This window comes from Semicossyphus pulcher, unplaced genomic scaffold (genome assembly GCF_022749685.1).
Source record: "Semicossyphus pulcher isolate SPU_LCO1_2020_fin unplaced genomic scaffold, fSemPul1.0.p SCAF_4, whole genome shotgun sequence".
In the NCBI taxonomy this organism is placed as follows: Eukaryota; Metazoa; Chordata; class Actinopteri; order Labriformes; family Labridae; genus Semicossyphus; species Semicossyphus pulcher.
In genome coordinates this window covers 14,994,382-15,013,090 of record NW_027211715.1, presented here as the reverse complement: position 1 = coordinate 15,013,090, position 18,709 = coordinate 14,994,382, and the positions used below count along the sequence as shown (strand labels likewise).

General features: G+C 42.2%; 1 protein-coding gene across 1 annotated transcript in view; it reads left to right on the top strand.

Moving 5' to 3' along the window:
* ell (elongation factor RNA polymerase II) overlaps positions 1-18,709 on the top strand; it is a 43,184-nt gene that overhangs the window by 14,828 nt on the left and 9,647 nt on the right. Inside the window, exons 2-6 of the mRNA XM_069680458.1 lie at positions 1,608-1,652; positions 11,512-11,633; positions 12,761-12,924; positions 15,153-15,403; positions 15,530-15,654. Coding sequence (XP_069536559.1) covers positions 1,608-1,652; positions 11,512-11,633; positions 12,761-12,924; positions 15,153-15,403; positions 15,530-15,654 — 707 coding nt within the window. The remainder of the gene's footprint in view (positions 1-1,607; positions 1,653-11,511; positions 11,634-12,760; positions 12,925-15,152; positions 15,404-15,529; positions 15,655-18,709) is intronic.

The window sequence follows — 18,709 nt, the reverse complement described above, 5'->3', positions numbered from 1 at the left end:
CTGACATCATGACAACAAATATTCTTGAAGATAAAGTCTAGGTTGACTTTTCAAGGATTGTTTTGGCTTTCTGTCTGTAGTTCACTGTTGCAGCTTTGCAGGACACCCGCATCAGCTTTACTTTATCTATGGAGCCGAGAAGTAATTATAAAACACAGGTTTCTACAGTAATTGTAGTCCAGTTGCTTTATAACTGAACCCCTGTAATAATTTGTTCAGCTCGCCTTACCTCAAACAACTCTTCATCTCTCTGTATCGCTTGAATCTCTTGAATCTTTGCTTGGTGGAAAGAAAGTCCTGCTCTTTTTTTGATTTTCCACTATTTGAAACGGTTAAACTGAAACTAAATGTGGAGTTATTAGAAATCAAATGACAAACCACGGAGAGTAACCCCAGGACAGTGGATCTGATACTGAAGGAGCAGAATACAACTGAAAGCAAAGTGGAAACCCGTCTCAGCTCTTCCTCTTTTCCTGCATCTCTGAAACTGACAAGACTTTCAGGAGGTCATTTTTCTTCCTATTGTTACTCATTATTATAAATGAGTGATCTTACATTGCACATGTGCTATGCGCTTTATAAAATGTGTCCATCCTGCCTGGACTTTAGTCATTAAGCATCTTTGGACACCCAAACAAAAACAACTCAACATATTCAGACTCAAACTCAACTATTATATTTTATTATTGATTTCTTGGTTATTTTATTATAATTTCTTCATATAGTTCACAAAAATTGGATGTTTTTTGGGGGGGAAGTCGTGTTTAATACATGTATTGTCCAACCATCAGTGAAAAATATCCTATTTGGTGTCACATTGGGGGAAAAAACTGCAAATCCTTTAATTTGAGAAGCTGAAATTCTGGCAATTGTAATGACTGCATTACTGCATTTCTCCCACCCACATCACCAGACTTATCTGAGCCTTATTTGGAGCTATTGTGTGTGAAAGTATTTGAAGAATTTCAGTGGTGAGCTCCAGCTACAGGGTGACTGGCTGACTGGACAACAACACACACATGATCTGTGATTTCTGTTTTACTTTATCAGCCAGAGAAGGTGATAGCGGACATGCTAATTGTTGCAGTTTGTAGTTAGTCAGGGGTTAATGGGTGGAGCAGGGTTGATAAACACAGAGCTTAACTTTTTTTCTTCATGATGTGAGTTTATGCAAATATAACGATGCAATCTCATGGATTTGAATAGAAAATGGTATCAAAAGTGTGGTTTCTCTGTGGCTAACAGCTCCTTTTACACAAAGGTTTTATGTAACTCTTTATCACTGTTAAACTGGTTTATGGAGGTGCTTGATAATAGTCACTAAATAGCCTGCTTTCCTATTGCTGAGAAACTCAACTCATAAATGATGGAGGTTTTAACCTGTAACAATTTATAAACTGATGCTGCAGCACTGAGTGCATGACTTAAAGAAATGACTGCTGGAAGCATTACAGCAGCTTTTGTCTTTTTTATCTGAAGGAAGGCTCAGACTTAAACACTTGCATAATCCATTTATTATTGGAACCTGTACGATATTGTCTAGACATTTATTTGAATTGATGTGTTTACCGTTTCAATTATTTAACACTGTTATTTGTCTTTTATAGGTCCTGTCATCGCGACCATTGATCAGGTTTAATGGCAACCAAGGGGTAAGAACATATTTCTCTCTCTCCTCCTCCTCCAGTCTAATGCAGTAATAACGGTTGTCTTTGTGCTTCATTGGTAATAATGCGAATAATAGAAAGCATAGATTTTTTTTTCAAAGGGTGTAAAGACGTTTTCACCACATAATCACCAGCTGCTAAAAAATATTTAAAAATGCAGGTCAAAGATGAAATTACATTTGTCATCATGCATAAGCGATAATTTGGAAGCTTAAAGTTGTTTTCTCTCAGATCTCAGTTTCGCTTTCCTTTTCAGACTGTTTGCCTTCATCTGAGCGTCTAATTTGTTTCTTTTTCTTTGGATCTTCATTTTGAAGTTGTATCTGTAGCCATCGATCTTTTCTTTGTTTGTTCAGCCACAGTAGATTACTGTTTACTCGCAACACTTGCAGAGACCGGAAAAGCAGCCGCTTAGCTCCGCCTACCCTCTCTGGCAGACCAACCACTGCTGAGTGACGCTTGTGATTTCTTTCCGTGAAAGTCAGCACCAACACCCAGTTCATAAAAATACTATATACTGTGAATGCAAAGGCTTTCATCAGTTGGCCATCGGCTCATTCACCATTGTGTTACGTCATTGGGAGATAGATAGTGACTTAACAGACATTTATTTACATGAAAATCTTCGAGCTTATACCTTTAAACACGAACTCTCACACACTTTTTCTAACAAGACGTGATTATGTCAACAAGACTGCCAGCTAAGAAATGACACTTCAGTGCCGTGTCTTCGAGTGACAGCAGGAAAGATACGGGCATACTTCTTTTATCATATGTCATGTGCTGTGCTTGATCATAATGCACTCCTGTCACTGTGACCTGATTAGGTGACTGTTTGCCAGCTCCTCCTGCCTCTGGCCTCAACATTTTTGTTTACTTAGCTCAAGCTTCTAAACGTGCCAAATGTCACCTGGGTCCTTTTACAAAACTTGCCTGGCAGGAAAAATACTTTAAAGCCCTTTTAAAGGTTGTGTTCACTGCCTTGTTCTTCCCGATGTCTCACCTGTTTGTTTTAAAAGCCACCGTACATTTTTTTCCCCCCTCAGTAGAAATTTGATCTTGATGTGCCAGTCACTGTAGAAGTATTAGAGGACTGATGCTTTTCAAATATTCCCTTTGAAATCGGATCACATAAAAGGCTGCTCTCTGTTGCTGTTAACCTGTTGGAGGCCTGCTAGTGTCAACAATGTTCTTATAATAATGCAATGAAAGCTATCATAAAGCAGCAATACTTGTGTGAGAGCAAAGTGAAAGCTGCAGGTGTTTGAAGCTGCTAATATTCACCACCGCAGCAACACTAAAGTTACCTCTGCCTGCTTTTCCTCTTTGCTGCAGTAGCGGCAAGTTAATATGAAAAAGGGTCAACTAAGTAAAGAAACAAATGAAGCAACTGTAATGCAAGAAACTCTGCCTATTCCTGTTGCTGCTATCTGCCTGTTTATGATGATGTCAAAGCTCACACCAAAGAGCAAGTTCTCCCTATGTGAGCATTTAACTGTCCACATGAAGACAATAAATATCCTCGTGTTCACAAGCAGTCTCTGTACAGGCAGCTGCTTCCTGCACGGGCAAAAGGCAAGGTGTGCATGTGTGAGCCTGCCCATCTGACATGTACAGAAAGTCTATGTGCCATGTGCACGTAGACTTTCTGTACATGTCTGCTACACTGGTCTTATACAACACAAGGTCTTCATCGTGAGGATTTAGAGTTGCCTCATCTCAGCAGTGCCATTGGGAAATGTTACTACTTTCCTCATTGTAAAATTCAACACTAAATGTGCAAATGTCCCCTCATGGAAAATGGTAAAAGTCGAATCACAGTAGGAAATGAATGGACCAGTGGCTTGTTTGCTCGTGACTTACATGTACACAAGCAATTCACTCTTACACTTGGCACTCTCGTGTCTACGGCACATGGATAACAAGCAAACACAGCTTAGAGACAGCTGCACTTTCACATCATAGCACAACAGCTGCCAACACATCATTCTGCCTTTGCTGCAGTGTAATACACACACAGCTTGTTGTTAAAATGTATTTTTAAGGCGAGATGAGTTGCTCAGGGAATCCGCTGAACGCTTTCCAAACTCTCATAGATTTCAGCTGCAGCAGCAAGCGAGGACTTTGCTTCAACATTCATTGTTTCATGTGGATGTTGTCTTGATGTAGAAAGTAGAACAAAGGTATTTATTCAAGCTAGACAGCCACTTTCAGTTATTCGGAAAGGGATAATGTATAGTGAGCAGGTTATCGATTAAAAACCTGCTCACCATACATTATCCCGCTGATTACACAGCTATTTACTTAGGAAATAAATTATATTACACAAAATATTGATTTGGAAATTATTGTATTAATTTGAAAATGATTATACTCCACATCCGAGCTGCATCCATAGCAATGGTTAACCCTGTAGCCTTCTTAAAATGAGCAAACCTAGCTGTTATAACTCTCATTGAAACAAGCTAACCTAGCTGTTTTTACTCGCATTAAAACAAGCTAAGCTAGCTGTTTTTACTTGCATTAAATTGCATTGTTTAACCTTAATTGCTTTCTGTCCACTGTTGTCTCTTTTCTTTTTTTCCCTCTCTAAACAAACCAACCTAAAATTTACCTGACTTCTTTCGGGAATTGATATGATTCCAGTTAATCTTCCGGATTGTGTGAATAGAGCCGCATCCCTAGCAACAGTCAGTTCTTCATAGCAACGGCCTGTTATCAAGAAATAGCAGATATTGGAATGCCGTATTTAACCAATTAGAATCAAGTATTTAACACAGTCATGTAATTATGAGCATCAACAAAATGCTAGGAGTACTATTCATAACAGTATTCCCCAACTACTAAAACAAACTCCTCTGGAAGTCTTGATATATCGATGCTGGCGTCTTGCACTCTGTATTTTTTAAATATAAAATTGAGAGCCAACCAACATGTCTGCTCTGGGAAGTCGAATACGTCTCCATAGGAAGATAATTCAGTGTGACTCCTGCCTGTTATGTTATAAGTATGATCAGTCATTAACTGGCTTTAAGTGCGTTTTATTTTGGCAGGCATTGAAAAGTGTTAAGCACATGCATATACCTATATTGCATGTACAGATATGCATGTGATCATGTGAAGTCATTTTTGTCATTGCACTCATCATATACTAGACCTGATGTTTTTATCTGATGTTTTTAAGCCGTTGAAATATTAAAGTGGTGCATGTTTTTCACTGCTGCAGCAAGCTCACCGTGGAGGAGGAAAATCTGTTACTGTTGAGATCTGAATGCTAGTCAGAAGTGTGAAAGTGGCTAAATTACAGAGCAGATGGCCTGGCTGTCACAATGAGATCCCATATCCATTCACTCATATTCATTCATCTTGTACAGCTCTCCCTGAGCTCTTACAAAGTGTGCACACACATACCAAGTTTCTTGCAGAAAGAAAAGACTAAAAATTGAATAGAGGTTTTTTTGTGGGGAGGTTTGTGTCGAGCTTTTAAGTAGTCAGAGAGGAAACACAGGCGTGCTGCATGAAACCAAATGATACGGACAAATATCAGCTAGATTGACAGATCCTGCGTGTTTCATTTTAACCGCCTGATCATTTAGTCATTATGTTCTAACTGGGTGTGTATGATTGGCAGAAACAGGCTTCTTTCCTTTATTAGCTCTGCTTAAGTGGCCTGTGGCATTTAGGGTAGGGAGATGTTCGCTTTTCCCCCTCCTTGATATTGCCTTCGTGTCAGACGTCCATCTCGCTCTGATTTGTTTTCTGTCTTTTTGCTCGTCGCCTCTCCTCCAGCCTTGGACAGAGGACCAGACGAAGTGCGTGGGGGTCGGTCCTCTCCAACAATCCCAACCTGAAAAGAGGCATTGTTTGCTAGATGCCATGCAGAATGAGAAGATGAGGCTAGCTGCAGGCACAACAAGGAGGGGGTGGTTGGACAACCTGTTAAAAATCCACTTCGATCCTTTAGAAAAAGTGAATTATTACTGGAAGAGGTGCTGTGTTTCATTGTCCCTGCCCTTTATCCAGTGTTTTAAGTAATCTCTCCATGCTCTTTAATGTGCGCTCCTCTGCCTTTTTCCATTGCTGTTTTGTCTACGATTAGTGCTGACAGCTGGCAAAAGCTCTACAGCTTCAACAGAGGCTTTAATATGCAAAGTGTTCAATTTGCAAGTTAAACAAATTGTAACATTAGGTTGTAAGATAAGTAAGCGGTTATGCTTATTAAAGGGTATTAGCTTGAAGTTACAGTACACAAAGATATATTATCCCTGATGTGTTTTAAAGGTATAATAAGTAGGATTTTTACCTGCATTTTGTCCACAACACATTCAAACTGGGCCCCTCCTCCTGGGCTCTTCCTCACCAGAAGCTCACTCTCACTCTCTCGTGTGAGAACAAGCCCACCCCTCCGAGCTATCGCCGACAGCATCATGGTTACCTTTTGCGCTAGCATGCTAACCGCCGTCTTTCTGATCTGTTACTGACAAGGAGCATGCTAACCGCTGTTTAGCTTTGCGCTACCATGCCAAACGCCGTTTAACTTTGCGCTACCATGCTAACTGCCGGTTAGCTTGTCCTTCCTGGTTTGAGGCACCTACCTGTCCAACAGAAAGAAAGCCAACTCTGCATCGCTCTTTCGCCGGTCTGAATGGGGCCCAGTTGCTAATTTGAACCACTCCCACACTCACCTATGCGCTGTGATTGGCTCAGGGAACCACAACAGCACCCCTCCTGAAAACGTCCCGTGCAAAGCAAAGCAACAGAATAGATGCAGAGGGAAGGGTCTCACAAGGGTCTGCACACACACACACACACACACACCAACACATGTATAGAGGCCCATAAGTGATGATTAATATTGTATTATATTTTTAAAAGTCTATATTTTATTTTTCTGGGAAAATCCTACTTATTATACCTTTTTTAAGGACAGAGCAGCTCAGACAAGAGAAAGTTGTTGGTTTTATATTATTAGGCCAACATGATCCAGTTACTTGTGCTTATCAAGTCATTCGTGTGTTGAAAAGCTAATGAATCATTATGTTGATTTATTCAACATCATTTCCGACTATTTGCTTTGATATTCTAATAGTTGCACTATTATGTTTTTAGTGGGTCCTTTGACACAGCAACATAAAAAAAAACATGAAAATAAAACAAAACTTCCATCATCTAAGTTGGACACATGTTCATCAACCATCACATGAGAATACCTTGTCAGCAACAGTCCAGAAAGACGCTGTTTTATAGTCTAACTGCACAGTAAGGTCATTCTAGAGAGAAGCCCGACTCACTTACAACAAACAAGGGAGTGTCTGCTGTCGTCTTAAAGTTGAGCCAGTTTCTTTAGAAGCTGTACTCCTTCATGTATGAACATCAACGTTTCAACACTCCCAAGTTCGTTAAACTGGAGTGTGAGCCATTTGGTGTGGAGGAGCCTCTTTTCCTTCTCACCCTTTATCCTCTACAATGTGAGTCAGTGAGTCAACTGAGTCACTCCCCTGTGCCTTGCCTTTCAGCCAGTTCCTCTGCCTCTTAATCAGCTCTGGATCCACAAACTCGCCTCGACCTTTCTCCTCTGTGTTTCTACAGTAATGAGAACGTACCAGCTGTGTATTTAGATGCTTTACGACATCATGGCGTAGTGCAGCTTGTGTCATTGTTGATTCTCATCCCACGAGGAAACAGTACATGTTTCAAGCTGCCACATTATGTGTTGTGCTCCAACAAAGTGCCTTTCACTGAGGCAGGGCATAGCCTCCAACAGCCTCGAACAACAAACACTAAACTGCATCATGTGTGAGTTGTTTTTCTTCTTTGCTTATTTATTGTCGGGTGTAATGAACATTTTATAGCAGATATTAAAAGTAAAATGTGGCTACTGTTTCCACTTACTGGACTATCCTGAACAAGCATTTGCTGGGTGAAATCATAGACTGTTTATTAAACGTGGATGGAGCTACCCTGATGACAACCGTTGGTTTGTAGCCTGCAACTTTGAATCCCAGAGTTTGGCATTATGGCTGTTCCCATATTGTTAGAGGGGTTTTTTTTGGAGCCAGAGGCGACCATATTTAGACGAGAGGGTGGCGCTAGAGAGCGAGGGTTTGGCAAATCTATACAGGCTAAATCATAAGCCTGATATGGTGTTTCCCACAGAATCAGATTATACTTGTGGCCCTTGCTGACCAGACTTTTTGAACTACTAAAGCTAACAGAGCTTGTGGAACATAGCCGACTGCCACTCGCTTGCAGATATCTCAGGCTGGAGAGCAAGTGGAAGGAGAACAAAACGGTACAAGCAGCTTAATAGAACCACAGCCTGCTGTCTTCTCTGCAGGGGAAAGCCAAAAACTTTTTTGCAAGGGCAGCCACTTAAAGACTTATAAAGCCAGATAGGGTGAGTGTAGACTCCATTACCTGCTTATTTGTGCAAACATATAAATAATATAGTAGAATGTCATTCACTGAAAAAAATACAGACCAGACTTTTTGGGTGATTGTTAGTACAATAAACCACAAAGCAAACAATGTACCTGATACTTGCATGAAACATATTTAACGCCACAAACACTCAACAGGTTCACAAGTTCAGTGACAAGAATTAGGTGACACCTAGCAGACAGCTAGCAGCACCCACGTCACTCAAACTGACCACAACCTTAAGTATGCATCACTTTAAACTTAAAGAGGGAGTATTATGCTGTTTCACATTATAAGACATATATATCATTTTACAATGTTGGATGTCCAAACTAAACGTGGGTGAAGTTTCAAATTTGTAGGTAAAAGTATGTTGGCGTAATCCTCAGGCTTCTCAGCTCAGTCTGCAGGCTGCTGTGAACGCCAGGTTTCACACAGTTTGCTGTCCAATCAGAAGAAAGCGAACTTGTAGGGGCAGGGTTTCTTAAAGGGACAGCACTGACTGAGTCGTTTCAGGCCATTGACTGTATAAAAAGATGGACGACATGACAGCTCCCTTAAAGTGAAGCCAAAACATCTCTAGCGCCCCCTGTTGACTGGCTGCAGTATAGGTCATAAAGCCCGCCTCCTCCATGTTAACAGATGGACATGAGTCACACTATAAAATCAAAATACAAGCCAAATAAATTTTTCTCAAACATGGTTTCTGTCATTATAGTTAGTTCTTATCATGCTGATTCACATCCAAGTATTCATTTTTCTGACAAGTTTATTTTTAACTAGTTATTTGATGCTGTCAAAAGGATGATTGACAGCTCAAATACAGCTCGTGTAGCCGATCTGTTCTGGATTACCAGAGTAGGGGAGGAACGGTGAGAGGAGACGTAACTAAAACAATCACTACAGTCATTCAAGTTTCCATATCTGTGAACGTCTGCTTCAGACCAACACAAATAAGCTGTTCTGCTGTTAAACACGCTAACGTGTGGGATCTTTGCTGTTTTTTTCTCGGTATTTTAAGTGTGTGTGTTTTGGTTAGCTGAAGTAGCTACGGCGGCTACACCCACCGATCTCTACTGCGCCGCTCTGGCTCCAAATGACATCACCAGTGCAAGATGGCAGCGCTCCCAGGGGCTATTTTGGCATCAGTTTTGCACAATGAGAGCAAATGGAGACGCGTCGTCCATCTATGTGTGAGAAAAATGAGTTTTTAACTTTAAATTATGCTAAGCTATTCCACAGGTATCAGAGTGAAATATGAAGCCTGAAATTAGCATAATACCCCCCTTTTTAAAATAATTTATGCAAGTAAGTTGGCTAAAAGTCACACCCCATACAGTTGAAGTACAGTACAGATGAATAGAAAAATTAGCTATGGAGACCAAAACCGTTTTGGTTGCAGGCTGTGAACATGTTTTATTCTACTGAGGTTGGGGGGACTCTATGGGGAAGTACTACCTTTTGGAGCCAGCCTCAAGTGGCCAGTTGAGGAATTGCAGTTTGGCTTCATTTTTCACTGGGTGGTTGTTGCTTGGTTGGCAACGCTAGCTTTGACTTGGCTTCAAACTTAATCTAGGACTTAGTGAAGAATGCTGTTCGAGCTGTACGTGTAGTAGTGCCTGTTAGACAAGAGACAGAGATGGAGCAACAGTGGAAATTAAGAGCAGAATGTTTACAGTGTGTAACTTTTTCTCCACTTCTTCCGCCTGTTCATAGCCTTGTTTGGAGGAGGATCTCATCCTGTGTTGATAATTAATAATAGTTTGTATTTTCAATCAGTTGTCTCTCCTTTCGATGTAAAGTGCAGCAGAGGCAGTGTGTGTTATGTTATACTGGAGTGGTGCATTATGCATAAATAAGAGCATAGGTCCTCCAGTAGGGCAAATAAAGGACAATGTATTTATTTATAGTTGGCCACCTGCAGCTTCCACACGTGTCAGGACCTTTGGTAAACAGAGCTTAGCTGCAAACAGTCTGACCACAGTTCACTCCCAGCAACGAGGAGCCAGTGAGTCACAGGCTGAGTCGAGTTTAAATCAACAGCAATGAGAGGACCTGTACCTGGGTACTAATCTAATTGGTAACTGCAGCTATCTTTTGTTAGCCTGTCTCAGTGGGATGCTCGGTCCTAAGATGTGTCAGCACTTGAAATCATGCACAGAAAAACAGAGCTCAGCAGGGGGTCAGCCTGCCGGGTCCTCCAGGAAACACAAAGCAGAACCTGGACTTTAGTTGTTAAGTAGTTTGAGCGAAGTTTCTCTCCTCAGGACTTGTCAAAATAAAATAAAATCTTGAACACATCCTAATGCATGTCTGATAAGAGCAGTTTTATGTGGAATCGGTCGTGCTTTCTCCGCTGTTATTCACATTTCTCTCTTAAAAACATGTCATGCCTGTCAAGATGTCATTTGTCGAATGATTTTCTCCATTTAAAGAGTGTCCAGCAGCTTGCTGATGATAACAGGGTTGCAGAGGCTGCAGTGGTTAACTCCACTTCCTCTGTAGTTTTTTTAAATTAACACCTGTAGTCTGTGGGAGGAAGTTACTCCTGGGGGTGGAAAAGGATGTGCATAACTTTGTTGAAGGCCAGACGCTGCAGAAATACCGATCATAGTTCTTCTGCTATAGTAATTTACCTGCAGTTCCTCCAGTCACCCGTTTGGAAACAATTAGGAATGTCTGCAGAGACTTCTCCAGGAGAAATAAGCTGAAGGACGATAATGTGGCAGATTTTAAGCTACTTTCTGTGAGGTTTTTATTGTTTTTGAAGCCGGTAAGAAAATGCCTGGGGCCAATTCACAGCTTTGCTTAGTCATGGCCAGGTGCTGCAATAGTGTATACATTAAAAAAAAGAAAGTGGAGTCTACAAATAGGGTGTGGAGTTTTGTTAGTCATACTGTCTGAGCACTTGACTGAAAAGGATCTCACTGATCCCTCACACAATGACGAATAGGTTCATATGAAGCAGAATGGAGGAAACACACCTTTTTAAAACGGTCCAATCTATTTATTAATTATAATCTTGTTGGGTTTTTTTTGGCCGGCCGGGGTCAACCCTACACATGGGTCCGTATGTGACTGACTGACTGACGGTTCTTTCAGAGCCATAGAGAGAGAGAGTTGCGACATCGCAATGGTGGATCATGGAGCATATTGGACCTCCACTGGCGCGACTCTGTCTATACGGCTCTGGATACTTTGTTTGGGGAGTAGGCGGGGCTGCTCCTCCACTGTCCTCACCTACGTCCGCAGCACGCACCTGCTTTCAATCATGTTGTCAAGGGCCTCATAAGGACAGTCCTTGTAACACATTGCCCATAAAAGCGCACGTTGACCTGATGCGGTCAGCCACACACTAGGTTTTGACCTAGTTTTTTCATATGTTAACTTCTATATTTGTGTTTTTTTCCTCTGTCTTCAACAGAAAATTTCAATACCACGGTCAGAAAATTCCAGTGAACTGCACACGTTTACTTTCTACCTGTCGAATGTGGGCCGAGATAACCCCCAGGGCAGCTTCGACTGCATCCAGCAGTACATCACAAGGTGAAAGAAAACACTCACTCTTTACTCTCCTCTCTTTATCAGATGTGTCACTAAAAAAGTCTTATGTCAAATTTATGTAAAACGTGGGTAATGTTTGGAATCACGACCCCACAGTCTTTTGGTTCAGTGTAAATAATCAACAGTCTTTGGACGGTTACCTAATGAGTGTTTCCAGTTTGATGCTTAACGGACACAACTGATGAACACGATCAGGACTCTAAGTTTCAGCTTTATTGGCACTACACTGTTAAATGATGTACTTGTATATTTTCAATAAAACAATATGAAATGGAATAAAGTGCAAGAGCATAATTAAATTTATTTAGAACATTGCATGCTTGTTAGTTTTTTACTTCTCTGGATGTCTCCCGCTAAATTAGATTGCCAGTGTATAGTTGTTTCAATGAGCAATGACACAAGACCTGCTGATGGTGTTGGTCCAAGCCCTTCTCAGCATCAAGCCCATTAAACCTTACTTTCTGACAACAAACTCACAACTTCTGCACACTTTAGTCTGGCCAAAAATTGATTGATTTAATTTGTGCCAAAGTGTGCCGACTGAATAAATGAATAGGACCAGATGTCTGTGTTGAAGGAGAAAGAAACAGAATCGTTTGCTCCTCTGACTGTCAAGTTTTGGACCCAGTTATTCTGAAAGTATGTTCAACTAGCGGGTCAGATGGAGTTCATCCACATTTCTGATTGAATCCTAATCAACCTTGAGTTCCAGTATAAAACCCAAATGACAGCGCTGAGCTTCCACTGACTGAGCCAGCAACATCTCATTTTCTGCCAAATCCTCATCAAAGTGGAGGCAAATCAAAGAGAGCCGGCGAGTCAGGAAAGCATGGGATTTGATGCGGCAGTGAGTCGTACTGTGGGAACCCACAGTTGGATGGAAATTGAAAAAATAATAGTTGTGCCCTCGGGGTGTTTAATGGATCTCATCTGGGGAAGGAATGCACAGTGAAGGGATGGGTTATTGCATATAGTGAGAGATTTGAGGTTAACGCTAAGAATGATCTTAGATTGATGGATTTAGGTAGCATCTTCTCAAACCAAAAGTTTAGAGATCGCTACATTTTCCCTTGTCTGCCTCTCTCAACATCTCCTCTTTGTTTTGGCAGTGAAGGGAGCATTCAGCTGGATTGTTTGGGTGGGATCCAGGACAAGATTACAGTATGTGCCACAGACGACTCCTACCAGAAAGCCAGGGAGAGCATGGCCCAAGTTGAAGAGGAGACTCGCAGTAGGAGTGCTATCGTCATCAAGCCTGGAGGAAGATACGTAGGTGAGGAGATGACATGGTACAGACGCATGCAGACCACCAAACATGCCTCTGTTTCAAGGCCGGTATAAAAACTCCGCTTTTGGTTCAGCGGGAAAGAATATATCAAATTTAATGCCATGAAAGTGTTGAGCGTTGACAAGCACTGGGAGAATATCTGTATCCTCCAAACACCCAAATGGCCCGTGTGTTTGTGTAGCCTTCCTGAACTGGTGAATGGGCTCACATTGCAGCAGACAGGTCAGGTTTAAGGCTGCATGGCAGAGGGCCAGCACACTGCCAGCACTCCTCATCTGTAACCAGGACTTTATTGAATTTGATGGTGGCTTTCAATAGTCAGACATGTAATAAGCCACATGCGCTGTGACTCTTCATTTCCTTAATGTAATTGAAACACGCAGAGGTAGTGTTGTCCCCAGACATAACTTTCAGACGTCTTGTTTTGGTGTCTGACCTGAACTGTAACGCACATCGTGCAGCCCTGCCTCACTGCCTGCAAAGAAATAACTCAAGCGAAAGCCTCTTCACTGTTTAATGATGAGTCAATAATGTTTAGTCCATGAGCGCCGTGAAGCCGAACAATGTTTTGGTCTCAGTAGGAGGAAAAACAAGAAACATTTGAATCTGAATCAACTGAAAAAAAACAAAAAGCACTCAGTCGGAGGAGGTGATAATAGCTGTTGTTTGTAATGGAAGGTGAGTTTGGGTGGATGTGGCTGTGGTAAAGATCAGCGCATGATACATCTTCTGTGAGTCATCTGCAAGCTCTCTCAGCCATTATCACTCTGAGCTCAAAGATGTTGACAGAAATAAATGTATTTCTTTCTGATATTTCAGTTATTTTCAGTTTCCGAGCACTGGGTGCCAGCCAAAGAGTCATCTCATGAGTCGCTTTTTTAACTTGAGACGTTTAACACTACAGAGAAGTTGTTGATAAGATTATTTCAATTCTGTTTTAAAGGAAAGAAAATATAAAAAATTTTAGGAAAGAGAAAATGTACACAAATGTGTAAAACATGTGTAATGAATGTTACCAGGTGTCACAAAATACTGTTCAACAGATTTCTAAATAGATTAGTGGTCAGCTCAGCAGTTCACACCTAGCATTAACAAGCCCCTCGAATCCGTCTTCAGTGACCACTTGTGATCGGACCTCACTTTCATCCCGCTCTGTATGCAAATAAACCCGCAGGCTCGGTCTCCTTCATTAGACTTCTCATTTAATAATATAAAACATTATGAAAGAAAGTGTGATGCAAACTCGCAGCACAGAGAGGGGGAGAGCTGCTGCGCACGAGCACAAAGGGGGAGGGAGCGGGTGATCGCAGACTTGTGATATAAAACTTGATCATGAAGCCTGATTATCCTCCACAGCTCTGTGTTTATCAAATACATGATACACAACAGACTGGAGTCTCTGTTAACACTGACAGACAAAGAAAGAGCCGCACGATTAACACACAGCGGTTTCCTCCCCGCGCTGCATTATTATAAACTGTGATGATCTGCACGCGGGTTATAGCTCCTGCTCGTGTCATTCACGGCATGTGATGTGAAGGTGTAGTTTATACTTTATGTATATTACGAATGCTATTAAGCCAGGCATGAAACACACACAGATCTGTCTCCTCCTCACTGTGCTGCATGATTAACATTTCTAATAAAGTTCATGTGGATCACTTGACTTTTAAACTGTGATAAACTGCTCCTGGATCACATCTCTGACCAGCACCGTCTCTCTCCCTCGTCAGTTCGGGATATTAAAAAAATTAATTCTCTCTCTCAATGATTAAACACAGACACGATCTGTCTGTATTTCCGTGCACACTCCGCTCTCATGCATGGATCTACCTTTGCACAGCTGGAGTGACATGAGAAATGCATAAAAATTATATTTTCAGCTGAGAAATGTTAAATCAGACAGGAAAGAGAGGCGAGTGATCTCCCGTATCCACGTGATTGTTGCCGTGGATACGGCTATAGTGGGCGGGGCTTGATGTGCCCCAGGACACGTGCGTTCACACGACCAGATGTATGTGGATAAATGCGTGGCCAGAGTAATCAGATCCGAATGCGTCCTCAATCCGTCCTGTGTGTGTTCAGACCTGTAGTTAAGGCTGTCCACTCTTCATGTGATCAAGAAAACCACATGTTAATACTAGGTCTGTTAAGGGCCACAGCCACTCTGACTGTTTCTCATGCAACTCTTCCTTGACTCCTCCACACCTCAGGTAAGAAGGTCCAGATCCGGAAACCGGCGCCTGGCCTCTCAGACATCGCCCCGTTACGCAGGACATCTCGGCCTGTCATCATCTCCAGCAGTACGCTGAAGAAAGGCACAGCTCAGCACAGGCCGCTTCGAGAGCGCCTCCTACACCTGTTGGCCCTGAAGCCTTACAAGAAGCCTGAGCTGATCCTGAGGCTGCAGAAAGACGGCCTCTTGCCATTAGACAAGGACTCCCTGGATAGCCACCTGCAACAGGTTACACACAAACACATTAACTGCCCCAGTATTTTCACTTTTAGTCACTCACTTAGACCTCACAGTTCAGTCATCCTCAACTGCAGAGGAAAGTAGACTCACCCATGCCTCTTTCTTATTTCCTAGGTGGCGAACCTGAATGGGCGAGACAACACCTTCACATTGAAGGACTTTTTGTACAAGGAAATTCAGAAGGACTGGCCGGGCTACACAGAGGGAGACCAGCAGCTTCTAAAGAGGATCCTGTTTCGGTACGTCAGAGTTGTTGGCTACTCTTACTTTTACCCACACTCCACCCCATTGTAATGATGACTCTTGTTACATGAGCAGAGAATGCTCACCTTCTTTCAAACACGTCGTCATCGGCCTCATAAGAACAGTCCTTGTAACACACTGCCCACAAAAGCACACATTGACCTGATGCGGTCAGCCACATACTAGGTTTTGACCTAGTCTTGTTTAAGATTGGTGTCATGTAGTCATGTTTATATCAGTCGGCTGTTGTATCTTCAGTTCACTCTTTCACTTTAAGCTGATAATGCATGAGTTAATAGCCATTTTTACACTATGGTTCCGCCTCAGCGGCGTAACGGAACTCCCCCACCATGCATTGGACCAAGCGACGCCGGAATGAAGCTGCCCCAGTGTGTGTTTTTACGTAGCGTTTCAGGTGTAAACAAACAGAGCGTGCTTCAAATACATGTGTCACTGCCGGCTCCGCTGTTTGCACTGACACCGTTTCACCTCTGTTACGACCTCCGATGCCGGCTCAGAGGCGGAACGATTTCGCCTTACCGTTCTGCCTCCATCCATTTTTACATAGGAGATGAAACGTAACGGAGCCTTAATAATCCCGCCTTGAACTGGCAGTGTAAAAAGGGCTGTTGTTAGTCGCAGGGTTTGTGAATAAGTCCATCAGGTGACGTAGCAAACCGTCTGAGCAACCATAGCTGATATAGTAGAACTGGATTGCATTTCTTCTTGTAGTTTAGATATATCTAATACACTTCCTTCGAATTTGCGTTGGCTGTTTTAGACCTTTCTTGACTTGCGATCAGGGTGTTGTGTAGTCTGAATATGTGACACTGCAAACTGCAAAGCACATTGTTTAGTTGTTTGTCGACTCTCTCTGGTGTGAGTGAAGCCACAGGGTGATTGCTCTGGAATGTAAGAATTATAGAACTGTTCAGAATGAGCGAGACATGTGCATCTGTAGGGCATGAAATGTATGCATGCAAAATCTTTACATATTGATCTTAGAGTGTGCTACATGAGTTTTTATTAAGGATATATAATTGATTGACTTCTCTGCTCTTAAATATGTGAAAATATGTGATAAGTGCGGATTTGTCCGTGTCCAGGAATAGTTCTGTTTGCTCCACTGAATCCTGTCTAAGTGTTGTATTTGTTGACAGCATGAGCTGCTGGCCTTCTCCCCTGTGGAAAAATCTGGTTTCTCAGGATCTGGGACACTAAGGAAAAGCAAGCTCCCTGTTGGCTATATATAGACCAGGCTGCAATGCTCGGTTTCCAGTTTGTGTTTATGTAGTGGATTTAAGAATAGCTCCTATTCATGATAAGCTTAGTTTTACCTGTGGTACAACTCTGAAGGAAGTTAGTGTTAACACTGCGTGACCAGGAGAATAAAACATCCATAGGGTAAAGTGCAGTGTAATGTACCATAGCTCTGTGTGTGTGTTTATGTGTACATGCTTTTATTTGATATGCAAAGGCATGGAAGGGAACACTTTAGCTCAATCCGTGCGTCTCTTTAACTGCACTTTGATCTCCGTCTTTTTGAGTTTATCAGCTGACTAACAACCTCAGCCTCCCACCTAACACCACCTCCCCCCTCCCCAGCTCCTCCAGAGTTTTGAGCTAATGCAGTCAGTCACGCAGGAGCAGCAAAGCAACACGATTGGAACGCACATGATGTAACAGTGTTCCAGCACATGCTGATCCGTGTGTGAGGTGGCATCGGTCCAAAGTTCAGCCATATCTGTTAGCCTGCTGTCTCACTCCTTGCTCCTGCCTGTCTATCTGATGGTCCCCGCAGACACAAACACACACACAAACCCTGATTGAACCAGGGCTGGGGCGCTGACAAGACTTGGTGTACCTAACTGCCCTCTTTTGATAATGTCATCAGCTGTGGCAGCAGCATCCCTGCATGGGTTAAGTGTTCCTTTAGTGTTTAGATTGTCGTCTTTGTTTATCAGTAAAACCCTCAAACCAGAGCCAGAACTCTCTGTGCAAGATAGCGCACTGAAATTCTGCTTTAGTAATCAATTCTTAACTGCTTGCATAATTTAGTACTATTGCTTTTTTATATGATCTACAAAAACAAACAAAAGCTAGTAGATTCACTATTTCTATAGAGTTATTTTTAACGCCTGTCACTGCTGCCTCATATTCTGACAAAGCGCTTCACAGCAGGCAAACATAAAGAGCCTGTTTACATTTTCACAGGCAAAGTTTCACAATGAGCAGCGTGTTAGCTGGTTAAAAGGAAGCAGGAGGATATTTTACTTTAAAGAGGGGGTTTTATGCTGCTTCACATTTTAAGACATATGTTACAATGTTGGATGTCCAGACTAAACGTGGGTGAAGTTTCAAATCTGTAGGTAAAAGTATGTTTGAGTAATCCCCAGGCTTCTCAGCTCAGTCTGCAGGCTGCTGTGAACGCCAGGTTTCACACTGTTTTTTCTATACGCTGCACTTTGTGACGTCACAAAGTTTTTTTCAGTAATTTAAGTGTGTGTTTTGGTTAGCAGCAGTGGCTCCAGCAGCTCCACCCACCGATCTCTACTGCGGCACCTATCGCGGGAGCTAGTTTGGCATCAATGACAGCAGATGGAGACACGTCGTCCATCTATATACAGTCATTGTTTCAGACAGAGGCTGTATGAGGGCCTGCACAGAGCGCCAGTGTGAGAAAAATGTTTTTTTTAAACTGTAAATTATGCTAAGCTACTCCACAGGTATCACAGCAGGAAATATGAAGCTTGAAATTGGCATGATACCCCTCCTTTAAAGTATATTACTCACTCAGGTACATGACGTGGTAAGCTATGGGATGAGACATACCACTTTGTCGAAAAGGGCCGCCATGGTCACAGTTCCTTATAGCCGCTGTCACCTTATATTGGCTGAGTCTCTTACGTGCTGTTATAGTTGCATAAGTGTATTTTGGCACCGTTCTCTTGTTTTGTTTGCGACACGGTGCTGTTTGACAGATAAAACTGGTACATAATAAGGTCAGAGAGTTGGGTGCATCATGATCGATCCGAAGCATGGTTCACGCCT